The following is a 26,506-nucleotide window of genomic DNA, read 5'->3' as shown; positions in this document are numbered from 1 at the left end:
CAATTATATTCATTCCTCAGTGGTGGCAATGCATTTGGCTGAATGGTTAGGGGTCTTCAGAGAACAGAAATGAACTTTAGGGGAGTAGGTGTTAAAAGATCAGTGAAAGAATATAAGAATTCTTTAGATGCCTCTTATAGCCTATGGTTCTTTTGGTTTGTTTGCTAAAAATAAGGTTAGAGAAAGCATTTATCCAGAGCTTACTATGTGTTAGGCACTGTGCTACCCTGGAATACAAATACAAACAAAAAGAGTTGTTACCCTCAAGAAGCTTGTATTTTAACAGGAGAAGACAGCCCATAAAAGGAAGCCAAAAAGGGTGGGGAAAGGGTGGAGATGGTAGTAAAGGTGGAAGTAGTAGTTTGGGAAGTCATGGGCTAAGCCAAGCTTAAGATGAATGTGACTGGCTTGGGTGCTTATTGAAATGGAGTTTATGGGCTTTAATTGGAAGATGAGGCCAAAGGGTGGAGGCGCCGTCCACATGAAAAGATCGCTGGTGAAGAAATGGAGTTGTTCTGGGAGTCATGGGCTGAGCCAACTCTGAAATGAAGCATGTTAGTGGAACCCCCCTCCCCTGAGACATCACATGTCTTCTGCCCAACTGAATAATTGGTTGATACTCTCACAAGAACAGCATTAATTGGAGATTAGGTTCATAATCAATCTAGACACGAAGTTAATGATGCTATGTTGCTGTGGGTCCAGGACTATATGATACCCTTAACCAAAGAGAATGCATAACAATGTTCTTAATGCCACTTAGAGCACCAACCTTTGAGGAATCCATACGATTTTACCTCAGGTGGTTTGACCTGCCCCTAGGGGAAAAGAAAGGGAAGGGAACAATCATTTATTAAGCACCTACTAGGTGCCAGATGTTGTACCAAGCGCTTTACAATTATTATCTCTTTGGTCCTCACAACAACCATGAGAGGTAGGTGCTATTACTATCCTCATTTTACTGTTGAGGAAACGGAGGCAGACAGAGGTTAGGTGATTTGCCCAGGGTCACCCGACTAGAAAGTGTCTGAAGCTGGATTAAAGATGAGGTCTTTGTGACTCCAGGCCAAGCATTCTATCCACTGGGTCACCTAGCCGCCTACAGCTGGCAAGCTGATCATACGTGGTATTTTCCTTCATCTAAAGGCAAGAGGTATGCCATACCCACAGACACTGACCTAGACCAGCCTAGTGGCAGGCAGACAGCAGAGCGGACAGAACACAGGACCTGGAGTCAAATCCAATCTCACATGGGCATACATTAGGTGCTATATAAATGTCAGGTAGTTAGATAGATATGAGATCATAGTGCCATTTAGCTCTGCTCCTGCAGTGACACTATCGAGACTGCCGCACCTCCTTCTCCTCAGCCCCTCTGAGCAGAATACACATCTCCCTACAAAGAAAGCCTGGGACCGGGCCTGCTCTTGCAGTATTTTCTCAATTTTCCATCTACCCTATCCCCATTAGGTAACTGGCATGAAGGAATAGTGGAATGGATCTCTAAAAACGATAGCTTCATCATGACATGCCAGACTGTTGGGGTTAGGTGACACATCTCCGATAAATCAGTACCACTGCAAAAAGGAGGGGGCTCTTCATTCTGGTGGTTCCTTGGATCTACCCATCAAGAAGACTTTCCCGACGGGACGGACTATTTCTGACTACAGCTCCAAATGATCCTCTGTAGCCTTCCGTTACTTCATCCTCTCTGTGGGGCTACCCACTCAGGTTCTTGCTCCCTCACAAGTTCCATGGGGAAATATTTCTTGTCAGTATGACTCCTCGAATGGAGGCAGGCAGATCAGCTCACCCATAACAAAAACCTTAAAAGTGCACCAAGATAAATAACGATCAAGAAATCCAATGAGAAACTACAGTATTTTAGGAGAGATTTTGTTTCCACCTCTGAATTGCATAGAAAGTTAGAAGCTCACAGAAACAGGAAAGGGGAATGCTTGTCAATGGCAGCTTCAGCACAAGCAAACAAGCCAGCAGTCTCCCAGTGAGACCAGGCTACATGTGTAGCCTGCAGGGCTCTACATCTAGAGGCAGCAAGAGTGGAAGGCTGCTTTAGAGATTCCAAAGATGGTTGGAAACGCAAATCAGGGACTCTGGAAGTCAATACAAATGGCAGCAACCAGTGAGTGCATAAGGTCTTCATGGAGCTTAAAAATTAATAATGCTCCTTTTTACTAATAAAAGATATTACACTGATCTTGCAACAAGGCCCAGAATACTTCTCCTAAATAAGATCCATAGTCACTCTAAAAAGCTTAGTCTAACACATAGGAAAGAAAAAAAGGTGGATGAAAAATGCCTGTCGTCCAGACTACTACATACACACCCATGTGAATAATCTATAGAACTCATCCATTAATATATATTATCATGGGAAATAAAAGGATAATTTTGATTACATAAAATTAGAAAGCTTTTGCACAAACAAAACTATTGTAGCCAAAATTAAATGGGAAACAGGAAGCTGGGGGAATTTTTTTATACCAAGTTTCTCTGATAAAGGCCTCATTTTTCAAATATATAGGGAACTGAGCCAGTTAGTAGAAGAAATTAAAGCTATCAATAGGTGAAAAAAATGCTCTAAAGTACAACTGATTACAGAAATGAATAAAACAACTCTGAGATACCACTTCACACCATCAGACTGGCTAACATCTCAGAAATGGAAAATGACTAACACTGGAGGGGATGTAGAAAAATGAAGAAACTACACTACTGGTGGAATTGTGAACTAGTCCAACCATTTTGGAAAACAATTTGGAACTATGCCCAAAAGGCTATAAAACTGTGCATATCCTTTAGACTCAGCAACACCACTAATAGATCTGTATCCCAAAGAGATCAAAGAAAATGGAAAAGGACCTGTTTGCATAAAAATATTGAGAGCAGCTCTTTTGTGATGGCAAAGAATTGGAAATTAAGGAGATGCCCATTCCTTGGGAAATGGGGGAAGAAGTTGTGGTATATGACTGTGATGAATACTACTGTACAATAAGAAATGATAACCAGGATGATTTCATAAAAACCTGGAAAGACTTATATGAACTGACGCCATGTGAAATGAGCAGAACCAGAAGAACACTCTACACAGTATAGCAATACTGAATGATCAACCGTGAAAGACTTAGCTACTATGATCAAGATAATGATTCAAGACAATTCCAAAGGACCCATGATAAAAGACGCTATCTACCACTACAGAGAAAACTGAGGAACTCTGAATGCAGAGTGAAGTATACTTTTTTCATTTTATTTTTATTGATTTGCAACATGGTTAATTAATATCGAAATGTTCTGCATAACTTCACATGTATAATAGATATAAAACTGCCTTCTCAAAGAGGGGATGACGAATGGGAAAGAGGTAAAGAATTTGGAACTCAAAATTTTAAAAAATGAGTGTTCAAAAAAATGTTATATGCAATTGGGAAATATTTAACAAAATAAATTTTAAATATTTAGAAAGAGAGAAATGCTCTTTTGACTATGTATGCTGGTTGTCTCAAAACAGGTCATAAAATCTAAATTTTTGTTAATTCTATGAATATTAAGTAAAACAGACCATCCTTAAATTCTCTAATCAGTTTCCACAAACATCACAATGCACTCACTACAAACTGAGTTCTTCCACAAACACAACTTTTTAAAGACAGTATAAAAACATACAAAAAATAAAATTTTACCTTACTTCTCAATGTAAGAAAATTCTATAAATTTCTTTGATGTAGGAGAAACATACTACTACTCAACCTTTACTGAAAGGTTGGCAGCCCTGAAAACTCCTATGTTTATGTAGCATGTACTGGCTATATTCATACTTCTATTGCAATGAGAAGTATGATTTTTTTTTAAAATTTCAACATGCTGAAACAGAATTAAAGTAAATGGATATGGTTATAAATTTAATCATCAACAAATACTCAGTACTGACCTTGACTCAAATAATGGCAGACAGTAGAAGTTGACCTCATTTGGCCTCATAGATTATGTGGGTCTCAAAAGTCTTGGTACAGATTTCTGGGAAAGACAGTAATAGGAAAGGTCTGGGAGAAGCCCGGTACTCCCAGAGAAACACCAAAAACAACTAAAAAGATACAAGAGTCATTCCAAGAACAATGGCTGAAGTATATGAATACAGTTTTCAAGCAAAGAAACTGAAGCTATAAACAACCACATGAAAAAAATGTTTCAAATCACCAATAATTCTGAAGATGAAAATTAAAGCATCTCTGAAATTCCACCCATCAGAATGGCAAAGATGACAAAAAATGATAATTGTTGGAGGGGGCTGTGTTATAACAGATACACTAACACATGGCTGATAGAGCTGTGAAGTGATCCTATCATTCTGGAAAGCAATCTAAGGTTATACTAAGTCACTAAACTGTGTATAACCTTTGACTCAGCCATACCACTACTAAGCAAGTGCATCAAAGAGATCAAGATCAAAGGGAAAGGATCCATTTGTAAAAAACATCACAGCAATACTGTTTTGTAGAAACTGGAAACAACGTGTGTGGCCATTAACTGAGGAATGGCTGGACCAACTATGGTATAGGAATATTGTTGAACAATAGGAAATGACAAAAAGGAAAGATTCAGAGAAACCTGAAGGGAACAGAATCAGAAACAGAATATACAATAAGAAAAAAAAATGTAAAGGAAAACAATTTTGCAGACTTATTAGCTATCATCAATGCAATGACCTATAATGACTGATGATGAAGCATGCCTCCCACCTGTTGGTGGGAAGAAATCAGACATATGTTTTCAGACATGACCAACTCAATGCAAGTTTGTTTTGAATATATTTATTTGTTATTAAGAGCAGGCTTATCGGGGATTGGGGGGGTAGTAACTGGAAGATAGTAATATAAGAAAAAATTAAAAGTGTCAGTGAAATTTTTTTTAAAAACAAGAAAATGTTAGTACTCCTATGACGAATTTAACATTTAAAAAAATAAGCTGTATGTAACAGATTCACCTATGACTAAAAAACATATGAAGTCATTTGGTGAAAGTAAGTGATAACCAATAAAAAGTGTCAACAGACTACACTGGTCTCTTCACAATATCGTGAGAACACAAACAAGGTCAAGTGTATACAGAGTGGATTCATTTGGGCAAAACTAGGGGAAAGCACAGATGAAAGCTACACAGGATGGACTGGGAACAGCCTCACTGAAGGAAATCTCAAATCACTGTGACTCCATATGCACTGCAGCACTCTCTTCCAAGCTTCTCCATTCACCACCACCCTCCTACTTACCCAGCCATGATTCTTGACTTCTCATTCTCACTCCACACAACCAATTCAACAACAAATCTTGTCATCTGACCTTCCTAACACATTGTTCTCTCCATTTAGAAAGCTACATCCTTGGTAAGGCCTCATCACCACATGCTTAAATGAAATGACCCCTTTTATCTCCAAGGAAAAGTAGAAAGAAAATGCAAGCACTTTAAAAATAACTGACAGTTTGTTCCATAGCACTTTAAAATTTACAAGAGACATTCTATACATTATCTCCATGTGAAGTATATCTTATAACACCCAGTACAGATGAACAGAGACAAAAAGGTGTTAAGTGAATTGCCCAAGGTCACACAGCTAAGCAAAGGTCTAAGTCTCACTACAATTTCAGGTATTCCTAAATCACAGGTCTGAGGTCTAACCATGAAGTCTCACTTCTCAACACCTTGGCCTTTAATATGAGTATGTTTAAAACAGAGTCTCTTAAACTGGGATCCATTGACTTGTGGGTTTTTTAAAAATATTTTAATAACTACTTCAATATAGTTGGTTATCTTTGTGATCCTATATATTTTATTTTATTCATTAAAAACATTCTGATAAAGGTCAATAACACAAAAAAAGGTTAAGAACCCCTAGTTTAAAGCATTTACTTATGGATGGACTCTATTTAAAAGTAGAAGAATTAATTCAAATGTCTACAATATTATCTTGAGGTTCAAATACAACTAATAATCTGTTTTCCTAAGAATATAACATCCAAAGTTGAACAGAAGTTAACTTTACTACTTAAACTGTCCCTAAAATGATTAGACAAAAATTCACTGATCTGTATTCAAAAACAAGGGATCTTTTTTTTTCTTTCCATTTTGCTACAGCTCTGAGGTATTAAGTTTTAGGGTCTGTTATTTGAAAGGTTTAATAAAGATGAATAACTTCTAAATAAACAATTACCAAAGCAAAACACAATTACTTCTGACTATACTCAACCTAATAGACGCTGGACAACTCTAAGCTTCTCAAGTTTTCCACCATTCTCTAGTGCTGGCATTTTTCTAAAATTGGCACTTTTCCAACTCCAACAACAAAGAATAAATGTCATGTGTTGCGTAAGAGTAAGCTGATTAAACCCTTGAACTTTAAACTGCCCTCCGATAAACAGTACATTTTCTGAATGCAGGCCATTCATTTTTTAATTTTTAAACATCACTGTCACTTCCCAATAGTCACTTCAACCCCTCCCCCCTCAAAAAAAGTACCCCCTGTAACAAAGAAGTATCTAAGTACAATAAATACACTGTTTGACAGATTAGGCCTCATTCCTCAATATACCCCCCCCATCCCAATCCACAATCATCCCTTGTAATAAAAGAAAAACAGTCAAGCAAAACTGATAAAAGAGTCTGTAACTGCCACATTGTCCATCCCCTTTCTCCACTGAGAGGAAAGAGTGTTTCATCAAGTACTCTGGAATCAATCTTGGTTTGGTTTTAAATTTGTTTAGAGAGGGTATCCCAAAAGTCTTAGAGTAGTTTTAAGCTTTAATAACTTCAGAAGCATGAACGGCACAAAACGTGCAAAAGACATCATTTGAAAGTTTAATTATTTATATTTCTTTTGCACTTATTTAGTATTGTGAATTTTGAAAAATTATTTTAACAGGGGTATCTTGTTGTTCATTATGTACGTAGGTTTCTGGACAACACTTCCTTAGACTACTGGATTAATAGAGGAAGCCCTCTTGTTTGACCTTGATCACTTGAATTATGTCCAACTTTTTCCTATGGGGTACTGTCAAAACATTTTGACATATGCATCCATTCTTTGGATGACCTTAATGCTAACATTAAAAACACAATCCTTTCAATTACTGATCAGCAATTGACTTGAGTCAAAAAATCCACTCTAGTGATACACAGCTTTGGCAGTTATGGTGAAGTTTAATTTTTTAAAAAATCTATCAATATTGGGGCAGCTAGAGCACTGGCCCTGAAGTCAGGAGGACCTGAGTTCAAATCTGGCCTCAGACCACTTGACACTTACTAGCTGTGTGACCCTGGGCAAGTCACTTAACCCAATTGCCTAAAAAAAAAATCTATTAATATTTTTAATTTTACATTAATCCATCTAATTTTTTTTATTAACTTCTGGCATTTATGCTTCTGAAGTTGTTAAAAAGTTATGACTGCAGTAATATTTCTTGGACATCCTGGATTATAGTTTTCCTGGTTTAGCTCTTTGTTCTGCAAGAGTTCACAGAAGTCTTCTCATTTTCCTCTGAATTGACTTCTTATTTCTTACAGCAAAATAATATTATTTGATATTCACATAATCACAACTTGTTCAATATTTTCCAATCAATAAATGGTGCTATGAATGTTTATATGTGGAACCTTTAACTTTGACATTCTTGGGGTACATATCCAGTAATGAATGCAGTTGAGTCAAAAGGTTTTGACAGTTTAGAAATTTTTCTTACATAATTCCAAAATGTTTTCCAGAACAGCTGGACTACTTCATAGTTCCGCCAACCGAGCATTGCACTGACTAATTTCAATGTGAGTTACTTTAAAAATCTGTAATGCATCCAAGAAGAATATACTACAGAACTAATCAATTGCCATACATTCTGGGTATGAATACACTAACTGCACACAACAACCTGAAGTTAGTATCTCAATTCAAGCATACAGGTGCATCTTCTCAGTAGCTGTACCTTACAGAGAAGTCTATTCCATGAGTCTTCTCAAAGGCAGCATGGCATTATGGGAAGAAAACTACATGAAAAGTTAAGAAGACATGGATTTAAATACCACTTCTGACAGTAGCTGTGGCACCCTGGACAAGCCACATATACTTTCTTGGTCCCGTTTTTCTCATCTCTAAAGTGGAAATAATAACTCCTCACAGGATTTTTCTGAGGCTCAGATGAGTACATAAGGTGTTTTGTAAGCCTAAAGCACTATATAAAAGGCAGGTGTTATCATCATTGTCTTTATTATTATCATTATTGCTTAGGAAACATCTAATGACTATAAGTCATCCCAAACTGGATGTCCATACTGTACCACATATGCCCCAGTGTTATTTAAGTAGTCACAGTGGCTACTAAGAGGCAGGTAGGGAAAGCCCAGCTGTTTGCCACCACAGTACAGGACAAATTAACTCTAATTTTTCAGATTTTTTTTAAACTTTTAACCACAAAAGGTTCATTACAGCCTTTACAAAGGACAACACTCTGATGTCGTGCTGCCTGTGGGCAAATGAATATATTGTATGGAAGACAGTGTTCTGAATGTCAAAGATATGACCACGGAAGATTAAAGTCCCTGCATAGTCCCTGGCCTAAGAGAACTTACAATACAGGAAAAGGTATAACACTTCACACAAAAAACTAAATCAAATTAGAATGTGGAAAAGTGAACAATGGATCATACCAATTCACTTAATTTTTTTTTAAAGTTCAACGTAAATAAGGAGGTGTCCATCCATTTGAAAATGGCTTAAAAGACTATGGTATAAAAATGTAGGAAAATATTATTATGCCATAAGAAATTACCAAAAAGGATGTTTTCAGAGGAATCTGAGAAGTCTTATATGAAATGATCCAAAATGAATTGAAAAGATTCAAAGAGAACAATTTCTTCATTAACAACATAATGAAAAATAACTCTCTGGACATGGCCAGTGTCAGATTTTGTTTTGCTTGACTGAACATTTGTTTAAAGGGTTATTCTTTTCTTTTCTTTTTTTTTTAAACAGAGAAAGGAAAGTGAGAATAAGAAAGGAATAGATAGGGTTTCTCCTGTCCCCCACCCACAAGTGAGAATAGAAGGAATCATAAACAAAAGAACCACCCTGAAAGTTACAGGTTTAGACAGAATAAGAACTCACAGGGCACAAATGATTTCCCCTTTAAATCTTCAAGTATGTAAAAAGCAAGCTGGTATTGGCCTTGTATTGCCTGGTCTTTAGGGCTAGAACTGAAAGCGATGGATACAGCATCACAGTAACAACAAAATAATGATAGTTGGGGCAGCTAGGTGGTGCAGTGAACAGAGCACAGGCCCTGGAGTCAGAAGGACCTGAGTTCAAATCTCAAACACTTGACACTTGCTAGCTGTGCAACTCTAGGCATCACTTAACCCCAACTGCCTAAGACCCCCCCCCAAAAAAAAAGACTGTAAGAGCAACATTTATGGTGCCTACTCTTCGCCAGGCCCTGCACTAAGCATTTACAAATATTATCTCATTCAGTCCTCACAACAACCTTGGGAAGTAGGTGCTATTATTATTCCCATTTTACAGTTGAAGAATCTCAGGCAAACAGATTAAGGTCACACTAGTAAATGTCTGAGAAAGATCTGATTCCACGCCTGGTGCTCACTGTGCCACCTAGCTTTCTTAAGTTAAGCTTGATATTAGAAAGAACTTCCTAACTAGAGCTGTCTAAAAGTGGAATGGGTTGGCTCAGGGTTCCCCTTCACAGGAAGTCTTCAATCAAATGGCCATTTCTCTAGTATACTGTAGTAATGACTCTCCTTTTTGGGTATCAGACTAAATAGTTACTGAGGCTTCTTTTTACTTCTGTAATTCTGTGACAATGAGTACAACATATTCCAAAAATAATCTCATTTTAAGCTGTATTAATGTACAGCATCCAAAATAAAGAGTCTGCAGTATTCCTCCTTTATCAGACACACAGATTCAGCTCTGGGTGCCACAGTTTAGGTAGGTGGTTGACAAACTGAAACACATTCAAGAGAACATGGCCTGGAGTAAGAGGGAACAAAAAACCATACTGTATGGTTAAAAGAACCAGGAACGCTAAGCCTTGATAAGGGAAGCTTAGGAAGACAGGTGCAAAGGAAATATTTACAATCTTTAAATATTTGATGTGTTACATGGGAAAGTGAGACAGAAATATATTGACTAAACCTAAAGAAAGACTTTGTAGCAATTAGAGCTGCCAGAAATTGGAATGGGTTGTTCTATGAGATGGTGAGTTTCCTGTCACTTGAAGTATGTAAGCAGAAGTGGAAAAACACTTGTCAGTAATACTATAAAGTGAATTCACAAGAAGTTGGACCAGATTGCCTCTGAAGTCCCTTCTAAACTGAAGGGTCTATAAAGCCCCAATTCTCCATTTACTCCCATAAATTCCCCACTTACATTCAATTTGAGCTCTTCACCCTCACTATTGCTTTATATTTTTCTTCTAAACCTACTCCTCAAGTACAAATTGCTATCTCCTTCAGCACGTGACCAAAGGATATACATCAAGTGTAAAAACAAATATTTAAGAATACTGATAAAGGATCTAAGGCATAGGTCATAAGACCAGAGCTTCAGAAACTAAAAGAAACATTAGAGTTAATCTAGTACAAACCACACAAAGTGTTCTTTCCACAATGCCATACTCCAGGCCTCAAATAATTACAAGAAAAACCAAAAATGGGGCACACAACTACCTGCAATGATACTTTCCCTAATTTTTCCGACTCTCCAAGAGTCAAGAGTCTTAGGGGCCATAAGCTTTCCCAAGGATCACTGCAAAGAGTCCACATGGTTCCTACTCAATCCCATGAGTGAAGGGACTAGCTCTTGTCCCAGTACTTAATCACTTTGGGCAATTAATGGAAATAATAAATTCTGCTCAGAAAAAAAAGGATTTTTTTCAGAGATTAAAGCTATTCTAGAATCCACATTTACCAATAAAGAACACTTTAGGGACAGATAGGTGGTGCAGTGGATAGAGCACCATCCCTGGAGTCAGGAGAACCTGAGTTCAAATCCAGCCTCAGATGCATAACACTCACTAGCTGTGTGACTCTGGGCAAGTCACTTAACTCCAACTGCCTCACCAAAAAGCAAAAAACCAACAACTTTAAAAGCATTAAATTGTATTTGATATTACCTACCCCATTTTCAGAATGTTTCTCAGCAGATGTACTTATTCCGTTTCTTTGATTTCTTTGATCCTGGAGCTGACGGCCACCTACAAAGGATAAGTATCAATCTTACTAAAAACTTCAAATGAAAAACAGATTTCTCCAATTTCTTAATTTTATTTACTCATTAAACATGGTTTACAAGCCTGCTATGCGCATGACACTTTGGTAGTCATCAGGATCCAATCACACAATCCAAGAATTTCTGAGTTGGAAGAAAATCTCTGGAAGAACTTAGTCAAACCCCTTTAATTTGACAAAGGATGAAACAGAGGCACAGAAGTGACTAAGGTAAAGTCACCAAGACTGTAAACAACAGGGCTATGGTTCAACCTAAGTCTCTGGAATCCAGGTCCAGTGCTCTTTTCTTTAAAACAAAAATATTCAACCTCTCCTTTAAGGTTAAAGCTAAGCCCTTCTTCTTTTACAGAAGTTTCATAAAGTATCAAAGCTGACGAGCTCTTCAGCAAGCCTTTTTCCTTCATATAGGGTGTCCCAAAAGTCTTAGTGCCATTTTTTAGGATAGTCCATATTAAACTAAAATTTAATTTAATACACTCAACAATGGAAAAATATTAATATCACCTTAAAAATATTTTAAGGGAAAAAAAAGCCACACTTCCATGTAATAAAGTGGATAGAAAACAAACTGTGGTTACAATTATGACCTTATGGCCTCAAGTATGGCAGTTTTGTGAACCGCCTTGTTCAACACAATTCATTGTCTAGAGATAAATAAAAATCCAATTCATCTAACCTTAAAACTTATTTATTTAAAATTCTGGTCCCTAGCCTTTTTTTCCCTACTCAAGAAAAAGTATAATCTATAATACTGTAACTAACATTTGTAATAGTTAGCTAGTATTCTCAATATTAGAATCTCTTTTTAATGTTAGTCCCTATACCCTGAATGGCAACATGTGACCACTTGTTGGGAGAAGAACAAAACAAACAAAGGAGGAGGAAAATAAAGTCAAATTAAAAAACCATTTTCCAGTGGTAGCTTCTATATAGAGAAATATCAATACGGTTTGACAAAGAGGGCCCTGGTCAGTTCAGAGGCAGAGACGTGCACCAGTGCTTGTGGCTGCAGGAAAGCAGGGGCCCTTCCTGAGGAAACACCAGAGCACTGACCGGAAGAACAGTGACCATACCTCTCCCAGGATTACACCATCTTGGAAACACCAAAAACTTTCAGGCCCTCAGAACTAGCTCTAAAAAAGCAGCACCAAAAAATAAATAAATAAAAAAAATAAAGCACAAAAGCTTCCCTATCCCCACGTGAGCACAGCCCAACTTTAACATAAAGTTCAAAGTCAGGAAATAGGCTGGAAGAATGAGCAAAAAGCCAAAAAAGAACATGACAGGTGACAGGGAAGACCAAAACATAGTAACTATGATAATAATAACAAGCAGTTACACAGTGCTTTAAGGTTGACAAAGCACTTCTAAAATGTTCTCATTTTATCCTCACAACAACTCTAGGATTTTCACATCCATTTTACAGATGAAGAAACTGAGGTGGACAGAGGTTAAGTGACTTACCTAGGATCACATAGCTAGTAAGTGCCTGAGGCCAGATTTGAAGTTAGGTCTTTTTTCCCCCCCAATTACATGTAAAGCCAAATTTTAACATTTATTTTTTCTTTAAATTTTGAGTTCTAAATTTTCTCCTTCCCTCCTTTACTTCCCCCTCCCTACAAGAGAAAGCAATTTGATATAGGCTATATATGTGCAATCATATAAAAGGAAAGAAAGGAAAGGGAGGAAGGGAGGAAGGAAGGCAGGAAGGCAGGAAGGAAGGAAGGAAGGCAGGAAGGCAGGAAGCAGGAAGCAGAAAGCAGAAGGCAGGAAGGCAGGAAGGCAGGAAGCAGAAGGAAGAAGGAAGGAAGGAAGGAAGGAAGGAAGGAAGGAAGGAAGGAAAAATATTATGCTTCAGTCTGCATTCTGACTCCCAACAGTTCTTTCTCTGGAAGTGAGTGGCACTTTTTCCTCAGAGTTCTTTGTACTTGTCTTAGATCACTGTGTTGCTGAGACTAAGTCATTCACAGTTGATCATCAAACAATGTCACTGTTGCCATATGCAATGTTCTCCTTGTTCTATTTACTTCACTCAACATCAGTTCACGTAAGTCTTTCCAGGCTTTTCTCAAAGCATCCTGCTCATCATTTCTGATAACACAACAGCATTCCATCACATTCATATACACAACTTATTCAGCCATTCCCCAATTCGTGGGCATCCCCTCAATTTCTAATTCTCTGCCACCAGAAAAACAACTGCTAAAATATTTCTATACAAGTAGGTTCTTTTTTTCCTCTCAATCTCTTTGGGATACAAACCTAGCAATGGTATTGCTGAATCAAAGGGCACAGTCTGATTGTCCTTTAATCACAGTTCTAAATTGCTCTTCAAAATGTACCTGTTGTATTGGGTTTGTTTATTTTTTCACCAGCTCCTATTTTTATTTATTAGCTCAATAGTTTTCTTACTTTCAACTTCCTTAATCTTAACTTTGGTTTTCAGGATTTCCAATTTAATCTTTAAAGGATTTTTAATTTCTTCGTTTTCTAGGTTTTTTATTTACATGACCTGCATTGATCTGCTTTTTCTCTATTTTACCGATGTAAGAGTTCAGAGACATAAAAATTTCCCCTAAGTACCACTTTGGCTGCATCCCATAAATTTTGGTATGCTGTCTCACTGTTATTCTCTCTGATGTGAAGTTAGGTCTCCTTGACTCTAGGTTCAACACTTTATTCTCTGGCAACATTCTAGAACATAGTGAGGGTTCTAGGGCTATATCCCAAAGAGACCAAACAAATGGGGAAAGGACCCACATGCACAAAAATATTCACAGCAGCTCTTTTTTATGGCGGCAAAGCACTGGAAATTGAGAGGATCCCCATCAACTGGGGAATGGCTGAGCAAGTTGTGGTGCATGAATGTAATGGAATACTATTGTGCTATAAGAAATGATGAACACGCTGACTTCAGAAAAACCTGGAAAGAGTTCTATGGTCTGATGCTGAGTGAAGCGAGCAGAACCAAGAGAACTTTATACACAATAATAGCTAGGTTATGCGATGACTAATATTGATAAACTTAACCCTTCTCAGCATTACAAGGATCTAAGACATCTCCAGGGGCCTCGGGATAGAAAATGCTGTCCACATCCAAAGAAAGAACTATGGAAGTCCAATCGCTATCACTTATTTTTACCTTCTGTTGAGTTTTGTTTCATCTTTCTGATGGTTCCTCCTATTGATTTTAATTTTTACTTACAACTTCACTAATGTGAAAATATGTTTAATAGGAATGTAAATGTAAAGCCTATACCAGATTGTGTGCCATCTTGGGGAGGGTGGGGGGGAAGGAGGGGGAGAAAAATTTTCAACTCAAAAGCATATGGAAGTGATTGTTGATAAATCAAAATAAATTAATAAAACTTAAAAAAAATAGAACATAGTGAGGGGGATAGTGTACAGACATCTATTAAATACTTTGCTGAAGGAAAGGCATGCTGTCAGGGAAAGATAAAGCTGACAGCAGTAAGGCAGATTCAGAATGACCACATCCAAAGAGAAGTCAACAGGGAATAGATGACATGTGGGATGAAGGTCTTCAGTAAAGTAACCGCAAGGGTCTTCAGTAAAGTAACCGCAAGGGTCTTTCATTGAGTTTAATGCTGTTCAACATTTTTACTAGTGACTTGAAGACAGAGACAGAATATTTGTCAAATTTGTTGAAAATAAAATTGTTGGCTATCTTCAAAATATTTGATGATTGTCAAGATCTTAAGAAGCTAAACCTTAAAATCTGAAGCAAAATCTTAAGAAGCTAAAACAGAACAAAATTAAGTAGAATGAAATACAGATAAAGATCTTACACTTGGATTTTAAAAATCAATTTTACATGTGTAACATGTAAGACTGGGGGGTGAGGGAGAGGCAGCTAGAAAAGAAGTGATTGAACCCATGATTTAACTAGAAGGAAACCCATTCTACAACTGCAGCTCAGCAACTGTTCTTCAATTTACAATCTTAGAGCACTTCTTAGAGGGCTGAGTCACTGAATAGAATGTGTCAAAAGCAGAAATTGAACCTAGGTCTTTCTGGGCCCAAAGCCAACTCTCTATCCACTCAATACTATGCCTCTCATGTACCTAAACAGCAGGTTGCGAAGATGTTCTAGGATAAAACAAAAAACAAAACAAAAAACAAAAAACTAAGGGTTTTAGTGAGCTGAAAGCTCAATTCCAAAGAATGTGATACAGAAGCCAAAATAGTTAATGTAATACTGGGATTCATTAAGAGAAGTGTGATCTAGCAGGACGAAGGGAGAGAAACACATTGGGAAATTAAGGTAATATAAAAATAAAAGATAATTTTTTTAAAAGGGAGAGATGTAGAATACATAGGACAAAATAAGTAGCTAGCCCTGCCTTGGTCATCCTACTTTTGTAGTGCTTCGTTCAGTTCTGGCACCACATTTTAGGAAAGATAATGACAAACCAGCATACTTAGAAAGGATAACCAGGATGATGATGAGAAGAAAAAGAACTATGGCATAAATATAAAAGGTTGAAATCATCTTGTGAAGCAAATGTCAAATTCATTTGCAAACACTGCTACAACAGATTAAAATATGATCGGGAAATGTTTAACAAAAGAAATAAAAATCCAATACAACACAGATAATGTTATCTTCTGGTTTTCTAAGTCAACCTGCCAAGTGAAGACTGAAGACCAAAGAAATATCACAAGGGAAGAGGTTAGTTCTGTGAGAATTTTCTGAAGAAGCAGCAGAGAGAGGAAGAGCCAAAATGCTAAAATAGTCAGTGAATAGCTGTTTGGGCTTGCTTGCCCTGTCCAAAGAGAGCCAGCCTGATGAGCTTTGCAATTCTCTATATTACAGGAAACTAAAATGTTAACGTGTTACTCCATGGGGTGATTCAGTTGAAAGAACTTGCAAATCAAAGTTTCTTAACCTTTTTTTATATGGAAGACCCCTTGGGCAATCTGGTCAAACCTATGAACCTTTTTTCTGAATAAAGTTCTTAAGTACATAAAATACATAGGATTACAAAAGAAAAGTTATGTTGAAATGGTTATCACAATATTTTTTAAAGAATCCTACACTAAAAACCCCTATCGCAAATGTTCTGTTGATTTGAGAACAGAGGACTTGACCAGCTAGAGAATGATGAAGATCAGAAAGGGAGCTATTAGCAAATAAGCAACTTCCTGTGGCACACAGATATTCTGAAAGGGACCGGTGAATTAAAAGCCTGAATTCCAGAGCTGTGAGTCACCCAGAGACCATCAATTTTCCTTACTGAAGTTTTTTCCTTGCCAGGCTTCTATAGGTATGAGACCATTCTCTTCCACAGACCTCACTGGTGGGAGAACGTAACCCAGCTTTATGTACAGATTGTGATAGATTTATGATTCCTGCATTTACTTTAATACATAGTCCCTATGATGTCATACTTTCTTTCCCCTCACTACTAGGTAAAGAGTTATGTTTAAAATATAAATGTGTCACGATTATTAGGGGCTTGTTTTGTGTAGATGAAAGCCCATCAGCAGAACTCAACAGGCAGAGTGACATGGAAAGGAAGTGTATTTCCCCAACAGGTAACCTCTAGGAATTTGAGAGACTGAGTATAGCTAAAGGGTAGTGACCCTTTTCTAGCAATCCAGATCTGCCAGTGTGGGGCAGGTTGGGGCGATTAAAGCAGACCAGAGAGTGTAGGGAGCAACATTCCAGACACCCCTAACATAAAAGAAAAAACCTCAAATGTACAAGAAAAAATAACTTCCTAACAATTAGGGCTACCCAAAAAGAAATGGGATGTGCCTCATGAGGTATTAGGTTCCCCCTCACTGAGTACTGCAGCTGTAGGTTGTAATGACAGATATTAAGGAGATGATGGGCATACTAATTATCAATTTCATCATTTTAGGGGGGAAAAAAGAAGTTTCATGAGTAAATACAGTATTCAGATTCTCCTTAAAAACACTTTTTGTTTAAAATTAACATAGGTACACCTACCTTGTTCATTGCTCTCAGTTGGGGAATCCTCATGACGAAGGAAAAATTTCACTTCTTCTCTTCGGGGCCCCCACTTTTGTAGATGTTCATACATCATATGATCAAAGGGGATAGGACGTTCTAGAACAAACCAGAATATACCTCATTTATCCCAGAAATAAGACAAGGATCAAGATATGAACAAAAGCAAATATAAATAAAATGTTTAATTTGAAGGTGTTATAGGCATTTGAAGGTTTTTATTTGCTTCCTAATTTCTCTGAGGCACTATTTTCCCAGTCCCCTAAGCTCAAAACCTAGACATGTTTTCCCTTCTTTTTCACTAAACTTCTATATCCATATAGTTCCTATGATCTGTCAATTCCACCCTGAAAAGCTCTCTGTAGTCCATCCTCAAAACTCACTACAACTTCAAAGACTCTAAGTTTAGGGCTTTTGCCTAGACTGCTGTTAGTTAACACCTTCCTAATTGGTGTCTCTGTCTCATCTCTTCTCCAACCCATCCGTCAAACAGATGCCAGAGTAATCCTAATGTACAAGAACGAATGAATGAAAAAGCATTTAGTAAGCACTTACTAGGGGTAAAGCACTATGCTAAGCACTAGAGATACAAACAGAAAAGCAAGACAGCCTGAAATCTGTGAGCACGCAGCTTTTAAAGGAAAAAATCCAAGCTACTAACAGCCATATGAAAAAACGGCAATAATTGGGGAAATGCAAGTTAAAGCAGCTCCTGAGGCTGCCCATCAGTATGATGAATATGACAAAAACAGAGAATAACAAGTTGGAGGGGCTGCAGGAACAGAAGCGCTTACATATTCTTGGAACTATGACTTGGTCTAGCCACTCTGGAAAGTCACTTGAAACTAAGTTGTGCATACCCTTGGACACAGAGATGCCACTTCTATGCTTATATACCAAAGCACCTCAAAGACAAGAAAAAGAGCTATATGAAAATATTTATAGCAGATTTTTTGTAGTAGCAAACAACTGGAAACTAAGGGGGTGCCCACCAATTTGGGAATGGCTAAGCAGATTATGGAATATGAATGTAATAGAGCATTACTCTCAAAGAAAACTGGGAAGATATACAAATTAACTGATGCAGAGGCAGATAAATACATTAATAACAACTTATTAAAGACAAACAACATTAAAAAGCTTAAGAACTCATCAATACAAAGAGAAATTGATTCCTGAGGACCAATGCTGAAGCCCACTACCAATTCTCATGAAATGCTGATGGTGCAGTAGGTAACAGGAAGGGCCTGGAAGCTGGAAAACCTGAGTTCAAATCCAGTCTCAGACACTTACTAGCTGTGTGACTCTGGGCAAGTCACTTCACTTCTATCTGCCTCAGTTTCCTCAACCATTTCCTCAGTCCCCTAAGCTCAAAACCTACACATGTTCTCTCTTCTCTTTCACTAAACTTCCATGTCCATATAGTTCCCACGACCTGTCAATTCTACCCTGAAAATCTCTCTGTAGTTCATCCTCTCAACCTACTACAACTTCAAAGACTCTTAAGTTCAGGTTTTTTGCCTAGACTGCTGTAATACCCTCCTAATTGGTGGGGGTCAATAGTCCCTACCTCCTAAGGTTGTTGTGAGGATCAAATAAGATTAAATTTGAGAAGGGCTTAGCGCAGGCACCTGGTACAGATAAGGTGCTTACAAAGTGCTTGTTTTTCTTTTCTTTCTATTCATTAGCCAGTCTGGACTACTTGCCATTCTCTAATCTTGTCCAGCTCTTCTCTGCTGCTGTGCTTTCAGACACACCACTCTCCATACCAAACAAAGTCTTCCCCCCATATCTCTATCTGCTCAAATACTTCCCCTCTTTCAAGGACCAGCACAGGTATAAGCTTCTCCAGAAAAATTTCTCTGCTAAAAGGAATCTCTTCCATCTCTGTTTGGACTTTGTCTTACCCCCTTCCCCATTAGATTATAAGTTCCTTAAAGGTAGGAACTATGTGTTGGTTCGCCTCCACATGCCCAGGACACAAAGATTGTACACTGCACTATGTAAATCCTTTACAAATATTTGAAATAGTAATGAGAATTTTAAAATTTCACAGATAAAATTTCTTTCGTCACTATTTTTCTTTTCCTTCACATTAACAGTAATCTCAAGCTACCACCTCTATCCATCACCATGAGCAAGAATTATTAAATGAAGAAAATTATAGGGAGTCATAAGCCTGTTTCAGTAAACCTTTTCCAATAGCTAGAACACAAATGTTCTCCCAATAATGCTCTATGCTTGCAAATTTCAGAATACCACAACCTCTAAGAAACCAAAACTGCAAATAAACCCAAAGAGAAATGAACAGATGCCTGATGGGTACAACTGATAAATTTCCAATGATGGTTTATAAACAAGAAATGGCATATGGTTATCAAATGTACAGTAGGAAAAAGAGGCAAGTACAGCCAAAAACAACCTCAGAGCTCCACTGGCAACCATGAAACATAAGAAAAACTAGAATAAGGCCTCCAAGCATGCGGGAAGGATTCTCTGAGGAATCTATAAAGAATATAGATTACACAGGATTGGCTGTCACCTATACCAACGAAGACAGTACTCTGCACTGAGATCAGAGATCCACTGAAGAAGAACCCTATGGAATGCCTGTATAGATAATACAAAACTAATGATACGATTTTTTAAAAGGCTAATTGTGCCTCAAAATAGTGCCAAAGAGGACTGTTAGCAGTTTGATCACCTGAAAATTACTGCTAAAGTATTTGGAATCCTAAAAGAAAAATAATTACAGATAGTCTAGGATCTTGATGGTAAAACAAAGAAAGAATTATGATACTTTCTGAGAAAAGCCCAAACACCAAAAACTAATTCTGGGAAAAAAAGTTATCAACAAGATGCTACAGATCATCACCTCGGCCAAACCTTGACCCTATTTCTCTATGCTTTCTAAATTTTCCATTCACTTTCTTAAGGAATGGGCAAAAGGCAGCAGGATGAATTAGGCCAAAAAAAAAAAAGTTCCTTCTCTTAACCATTTGGGAGTACATAGTAAAACTATTCCCCAGGCACGGAAACAAGGTAAATATTAAAAAGTCAAGTATCCTTGCAAGTTAATTTACTTAATATCTTTGAGCACAGATTTGTTCATCTGCAAGATGAAGGCACTGGACCAGATAATCTGAAGGTCCCATCTAGTTTTAAATCCTATGAGCCTAAAAGAAAGGAACGAGGTTCTGCCAGCTGTGTGATTCAACTAAGTAGTACATTTAATACAACTCATATATTTACTACTACTCGTGCATTTAGTCATCTACCTGGCTTAGTCTGGCCATAGAAATTCTAGTTTGGCTACATTACAGGAAACAATCTTTAGACCACAAACCCCCCAAACTAACTTGCAGTTCTTACCTCCAGACTACATATAATATCTTTCTAATTTATTATTTATTCTCCACTTTTTTAATTTCCAAATTCTCTCCCTCTCTCTCCAATTCTGCACCCTTGGCTGGGTCTCCAGGGCTTTCCACCTCCCAGGCCGCTAGTGGTGGGAGAATAAAGAGGTATTGCTTCTCTTTTACCAGCCAATGCTTCAAGCAGCAGGTGACAACTCAGGGAGGTACTGACCTCTCTTCCATAAAGCTCTAAGGTCTTTTATTATACCAACCCTTCATAATTCAGGGCCAAGTCCTCTCAGTGAAAAACCTCAATCTAGCTTATGGTGACTGACCAGTACATTACTAAATCCTCATCTCAGCAGGCTAAGTCATAAACAGGCAATTTACAAATGGCCAATAATCACAAAACAGTTCAGAGTTCCCAGCTATCAACTCCAAATTACTCCCATCAGTCAAATGCAAATAAGCCACAAAAGCTGTCTCAGTTCTAACAAGGTCATTCTGTCAGTATCCTGATTTCTTAGTGTTTGCTGTTTAACTTAAGGTTTAACTTAAACTTAAATTTTTCTTTGTCTTTGTCCCTCTCAATCATCAAAATTTAGAATATAAAAGGGGCACGCTTTTATGCAATAACTGCATCTTTTACTCCTGCTCTTCTTTAGAACTCATTTTGCAGCCTGCTTTTCATTGCCCTTTGTATGATTTTTAAATTTTTTAAATATTGTTATAATAATAATCACAACCAGAATTTATATAGCACTTTAAGGTTCAAAAAGCACTTTAAAACATTATTTTATCCTCACAAAAACTCAGGAAGGTACGTACTATTATTATCCCCACTTTACAGATGAGACAGGCAGAAGTGACTTGTTCAAGGTCACACAGCAAATTGAGACCAGAACTGAACTTGGGTCTTCCAGATGAGGTAAATGAGGCCCTTCTCTCCTTCTTTTCCCTCCACTCCCTCTGTCCACATAGGGAATCATATCATTACCTGGGGGTGCTCTGCCTAAAGGAATATAAATTTTGACTGCTGAAACCTCACAAGATATCTTGAAGTTTTCAGGCTAGAATTCTTTAAGGATCATGACTTAAATCTAAATCACTCAACTCCCACTGATGGGCCAACAGGAGGTCCCAGCCCAAGCCTTCTTTGGTCATTATGTTTGGGTTCCATGGCTCAGAGTGAATGTAAATAGCAATTTTTCTATTTTGGCCAGAAACCCTGAGAATCTTCCCCTCCCAGATTATTATTATTATTATTATTTTTAAACTAGGTAAAAGAGGTCATTTGCCTCATTTCTTACCTAGCTTTAATCACTGAATGGGTACTGTCTCAGACAAACTAAGATCCGGGAAAGACCTTATCCTAAAAGAGAAATGAAGGATCTTGCTCATATACAATAGGAAGTTAGCTCATATGCACATTTAACTTACAGGGATTCAAATACACACAAATCATAAGGAAATAATAACTGAAATATTGTGGGCAGAATTGCCATTCTGCTCGATATTTATATGCCCCCAGGCTGTGAGTGAGATAGAAAGAAAATGCCCCCCAACTAGCCTGACTGATCCAGCCCTTAAAGCCATACTCATTTCCTTTACCTATAACTGTTCCATCTAGAAGCTGTTGACTTTGGAAACCAGATGTTCAGAAATCATGAGGCACTATCTTTATAAAGAACCTAGACATATCACTCCATTACATATGAAAAAGAAAAAAAACAGCCAGGAAACAAAAGCTCACTATCACTGTTCATCCCCTCGATGACAGCATCTGCTATTCCTCACACTGGACACTTGACCTCCCAACTCCAGACACTTTCACTGACTTCCCACACACAGCCAGCCCTAGAACTCTTTTCTACCTCATTTTTGCCTCTTGACTTTCTTGGCTTCCTTCACATCTCAGCTAAAATCCCAACTTTTGTAAGAAACCTTTTCCTAAGTTCTTTGTGTCTTACCTCTCCCACCAGACTGTAAATTACTTAAGAGCAGAGACAGTCTTTTACCCTTCTTTGTAACCTCAGTCCTTGGCACAGCGCTTAATAAGTGTTTGTTGACTAACTGATAAGCCCCAGAAACAGTGGGTAAATAAGATGGAAGACTTGAATCTGCTGTTCCCCTCAGTCAGCCTCCATTCCCAAGTGCCTCATATAGGGTGAGCATCTCACTGAGACTGATTCTGAAATCTCCTATTTATGTTTATTATGTTTAGGCTCATAGAACTAATGACAGGGACAGCAACAGTTTGAATTCCTAACAATCCTCATCATTTAAAACAGATTCTGACTATATCCTTTCATTTCCTTCTTTCATATTCCCTCCTGGTAAAGGAAGAAGAAACAACAGTTATGTAAATAGTTGTGGTAATCCTCTAATATAATCACATTTAGAAAGCCCCTTCAAGACTATTTCCCTAATTAGTTTTCCTGCAAGCAAAGTGTAATCTCTTTTGGTTTTCTTCTCTCTGAGCAGAAGTCTTGGTCCTAATGGCTTCATTGCTAAATCAATAGCTTAGTCTGAAGCGGTGAGATATAAAATTTATATTCAGTAGTTTTCAAAGTAGTCCATCTCACCATTACAACTCTCTGAAATATGCTGCCCCTTTCCGGTTACGAATGTGCAGAGATATCACACTGTACTTTGCAGAAAAATGACAGGAAGGCATTTCTAAACGACAGGACAAGGGTCAAGGACACTTCTAACTAGAACTGATTTCACTTCCAGAACATAATAATTCTTCCTCTCCCTAAGTCTAGTAGAGCTGGCATACAAGCCCAGCTCCTCTAACTCCAAACACTGTACACTGAATCTGCCACCTAATATTGCCAACATTTTATTAGTATAAAACAGCCTGTAAAATTGCAAAGGCTGCTCATTAGCCACTTAAGATAGTTTTTATTCACTGTTCAACAGCATGCATGGTGCAGTATGTCGATCTTAGTCAGAAGACCTGGGTCCCAATACTTTCTTGGCCACTTGCTACCAGCATAACCCTGAGCAAGTACCATCTCTCTAGGCTTCAGTTTCTTATATAAAAATATGGGGTCTGGACTAAATGACCTCTAATGCCCCTTCCAGCTTAAATATATGATCCTATGATTCAAAGGATTATCCTGGAAACTAAAGAGTTATTTTGTTAGCCTTACATCATTCCAACAAACACGAAGTAATATCTCAGACTCATAAACTACATAAATCAGAGTGGCAAGATTGGAAGAGGCCAAAAATAGCAACTAGTACAAACATCATTTGAAAGACAATGTTCAGGGGCAGTGCACAGAGCACCAGCCCTGGAGTCAGGAGGACCTGAGTTCAAATCTGGCCTCAGACACTTACTAGCTATGTGACCCTGGGCGAGTCACTTCACCCCAACTGCCTTAAAAAAAAAAAGGTGGTATCAGCAATATTTTCCATCTAAAATATTGATCATGAATTATATAAAAATACTGTGGCTGCTGTATAATTTAATATGAGTAGCAATTTTTAGATATGAAAATACTTTAGCTTCTTCTATGTGCCATACATTTCCTAAAAATTCCTCCTTTGCCCTCTTCCTAATTTGAGCTTAATATATTGAAAAGAACAATAATTATTCTGAGGCTAAATTAGTTTGGGAAACACTGACGTAGTGCAAACCCTTCATTTTACAGAAGAAACTGAGCCTCACAGAGGTAAAAATTATTTGCCCAAAGTCCCAAAGCTAATCAGTGACAGGGGTCCTGATACTCAGTTAAGGGAGCTTTTTATGACACCACACTGCCTGAAACAACATAAGGCATTTAAATAGTCTATCTCTAGAAAGAGCTGAATCAGTAAATAACATTTATTCAGTACTTAATACAGTGTCTTAGGTCTGCTGCACTACAGAAAATACATTATCTTTTACCCAACTTATATTTTTAGAAAGCATTGACTGAAGCATTTGTTTTCTACCAAAATAACTTCTGTGCTCACAGATCATCAAGCATAATAGTAGGAAGGAGCTTTAGCTTGAGTTTTATGGCAATCTGAATTGAAGTATCTAAGAATGAATTTGAGCAGAATATTCTAGATCCTTTTTTTTTTTGGCTAGGCAATGGGGTTCAGTGACTTGCCCAGGGTCACACAGCTAGTAAGTGTTACATGTCTGAGGCCGGATCTGAACTCAGGTCCTCCTGAATCCAGGGCCGGTGCTCTACCCACTACGCCACCTAGCTGCCCCTTTCTAGATCCTTAGGATAAGGTTTCTGCGCTCATATTACCGACCTCTCCCTTCAATTTACTCTAATGATTTAAATTATTCCCTAAATTCCAACTACACCATCACTTTCTGCAGCTTGTGGAAGGCACTTATGGTCAAATTAATTAGAAAATACTTTTCATCTTTAAGGTGTAATACATTCCATTAAAATTAACAACAGAAACTGATTTCCCAAATGTACAATTTAGTTCATTTACTGAAATTTTTCACTGATAGAAAAAGAAAGGCAGAAAAAAATGAGGGCTTGGAGAGCTAATTTGTATCCAAGGAACAGCATAATCTTCTGCTGAATGGATTGGCCTGATAAAAAGAGAACCTATGTACCCACTTAGGTCTTAAAATCTGGCCTATGGTTCAGAAAATAAAAGTAACAGCAATTTAAGTCTTTGATCCTATGAACATGCTCCATAATGATGACAGTTTATTCTAGCTTATTTATGAAGTACAAAAATATTTCAGGACTTTTTATGCTAGGTTCCATTATATTAAAGTGAGAACAACACATGTTTTAAAAAATTTACCAAGAGTGGGTTCACCTCAAAATAAGAAAGCTATTAACACCTAGCTTCTGTCTCATGGATGACAACTGTCATTTTCCCCCCATCATTCACTAGCATACTAGCTACAGGTCAATACTACTTCAGTACTTTAAAGATCCGTAATTGCAACAGTAGAGGCATTCTCTGCTAGTAAAGGCTACAAATCCTCCAAATTAGGTTATTCTCACAAAATACTGTAGCCAAAACATTCCCAACCTGCTTGGGAGGAGCCACTTTGGACATCTGGTCCGTGTCCGGTTTTGAAGCTTTTCAGCTTACCTGCCCACTAACATAGCCTTCAAATACCCAGTGCCACAATAAAGCACTGAAGTAGGGCTTTAATGTAGATATTTTTATTCTAACAAACATTAAATAGAATAAATCTATTAGTTCTTATATCACTGAATTGGTTTCATAATCCTTTCTTCAAAGATCTTCCACTACACATAAAATTTATTACACTGTCATCAATAAAAGATTTGTTTATAAGGTTTTATGCCCTATACATGGTCAGTATTTGTAATGGTGCCAGGTACACCTTAGAAATGCATATATGCCTTTCAATTCCCATTCAATAACTGCCAGAGAATTAACAAATCTAACTTTTCTTAAATTCTATTCAGGTTCTTAATTTCTTTCTTGTTTATTTTTTCATTAGTTTTGTCTAGCTCAGAAAGTGGTATATTGCAGTCCCCCACAATTATAGTTTTAACTATTTCACCCTGTACCTCATTTCATTATTTCTTTAAGTTTTTAAATGCTATGTAATTCAGTATATCTATTAGGCACTGAAATTAATTCACTGTCTACCATACCTCTCAGCAAAATGTAGTTTTTATCTCTTTTACTTAAGGACATTTTTGCCGTTGCCTCATTGAGACTAAATAACTTAATCTAAAGAGCTGGCAGGCCAAAAAACAAATTATGGAAATGACAGATAATTTCATTAAACACAATGACAACAATGAAAAATAACATAAAATTTTGGGATATAAACAAAATAGTCCATGGGAAAAATGTATATCTTTCATCAATAAAATAAAAAACAGATCAA

The 26,506-nt window shown here is 37.4% G+C and overlaps 1 protein-coding gene and 1 non-coding gene across 2 annotated transcripts in view; both read right to left on the bottom strand.

Annotated features, from left to right (window-relative positions):
• PPP1R13B (protein phosphatase 1 regulatory subunit 13B) overlaps positions 1 to 26,506 on the bottom strand; it is a 100,276-nt gene that overhangs the window by 50,787 nt on the left and 22,983 nt on the right. The window contains 2 exon segments of the mRNA XM_020971147.2: positions 11,197 to 11,273; positions 17,285 to 17,404. Of these exon segments, the coding sequence (XP_020826806.1) occupies positions 11,197 to 11,273; positions 17,285 to 17,404 (197 nt within the window).
• Positions 3,742 to 3,888, bottom strand: LOC144456092 (small nucleolar RNA U109). Its single transcript, XR_013484995.1, has one exon. It is a non-coding gene; the product is annotated as a small nucleolar RNA U109 (small nucleolar RNA).

Source organism: Phascolarctos cinereus, unplaced genomic scaffold (assembly GCF_003287225.1).
Source record: "Phascolarctos cinereus isolate Bilbo 61053 unplaced genomic scaffold, phaCin_HiC Scaffold_2;HRSCAF=192, whole genome shotgun sequence".
NCBI lineage: Eukaryota > Metazoa > Chordata > Mammalia > Diprotodontia > Phascolarctidae > Phascolarctos > Phascolarctos cinereus.
The sequence above is the reverse complement of the archived record's forward strand: the minus strand, read 5'-3'. Positions and strand labels throughout refer to the sequence as shown.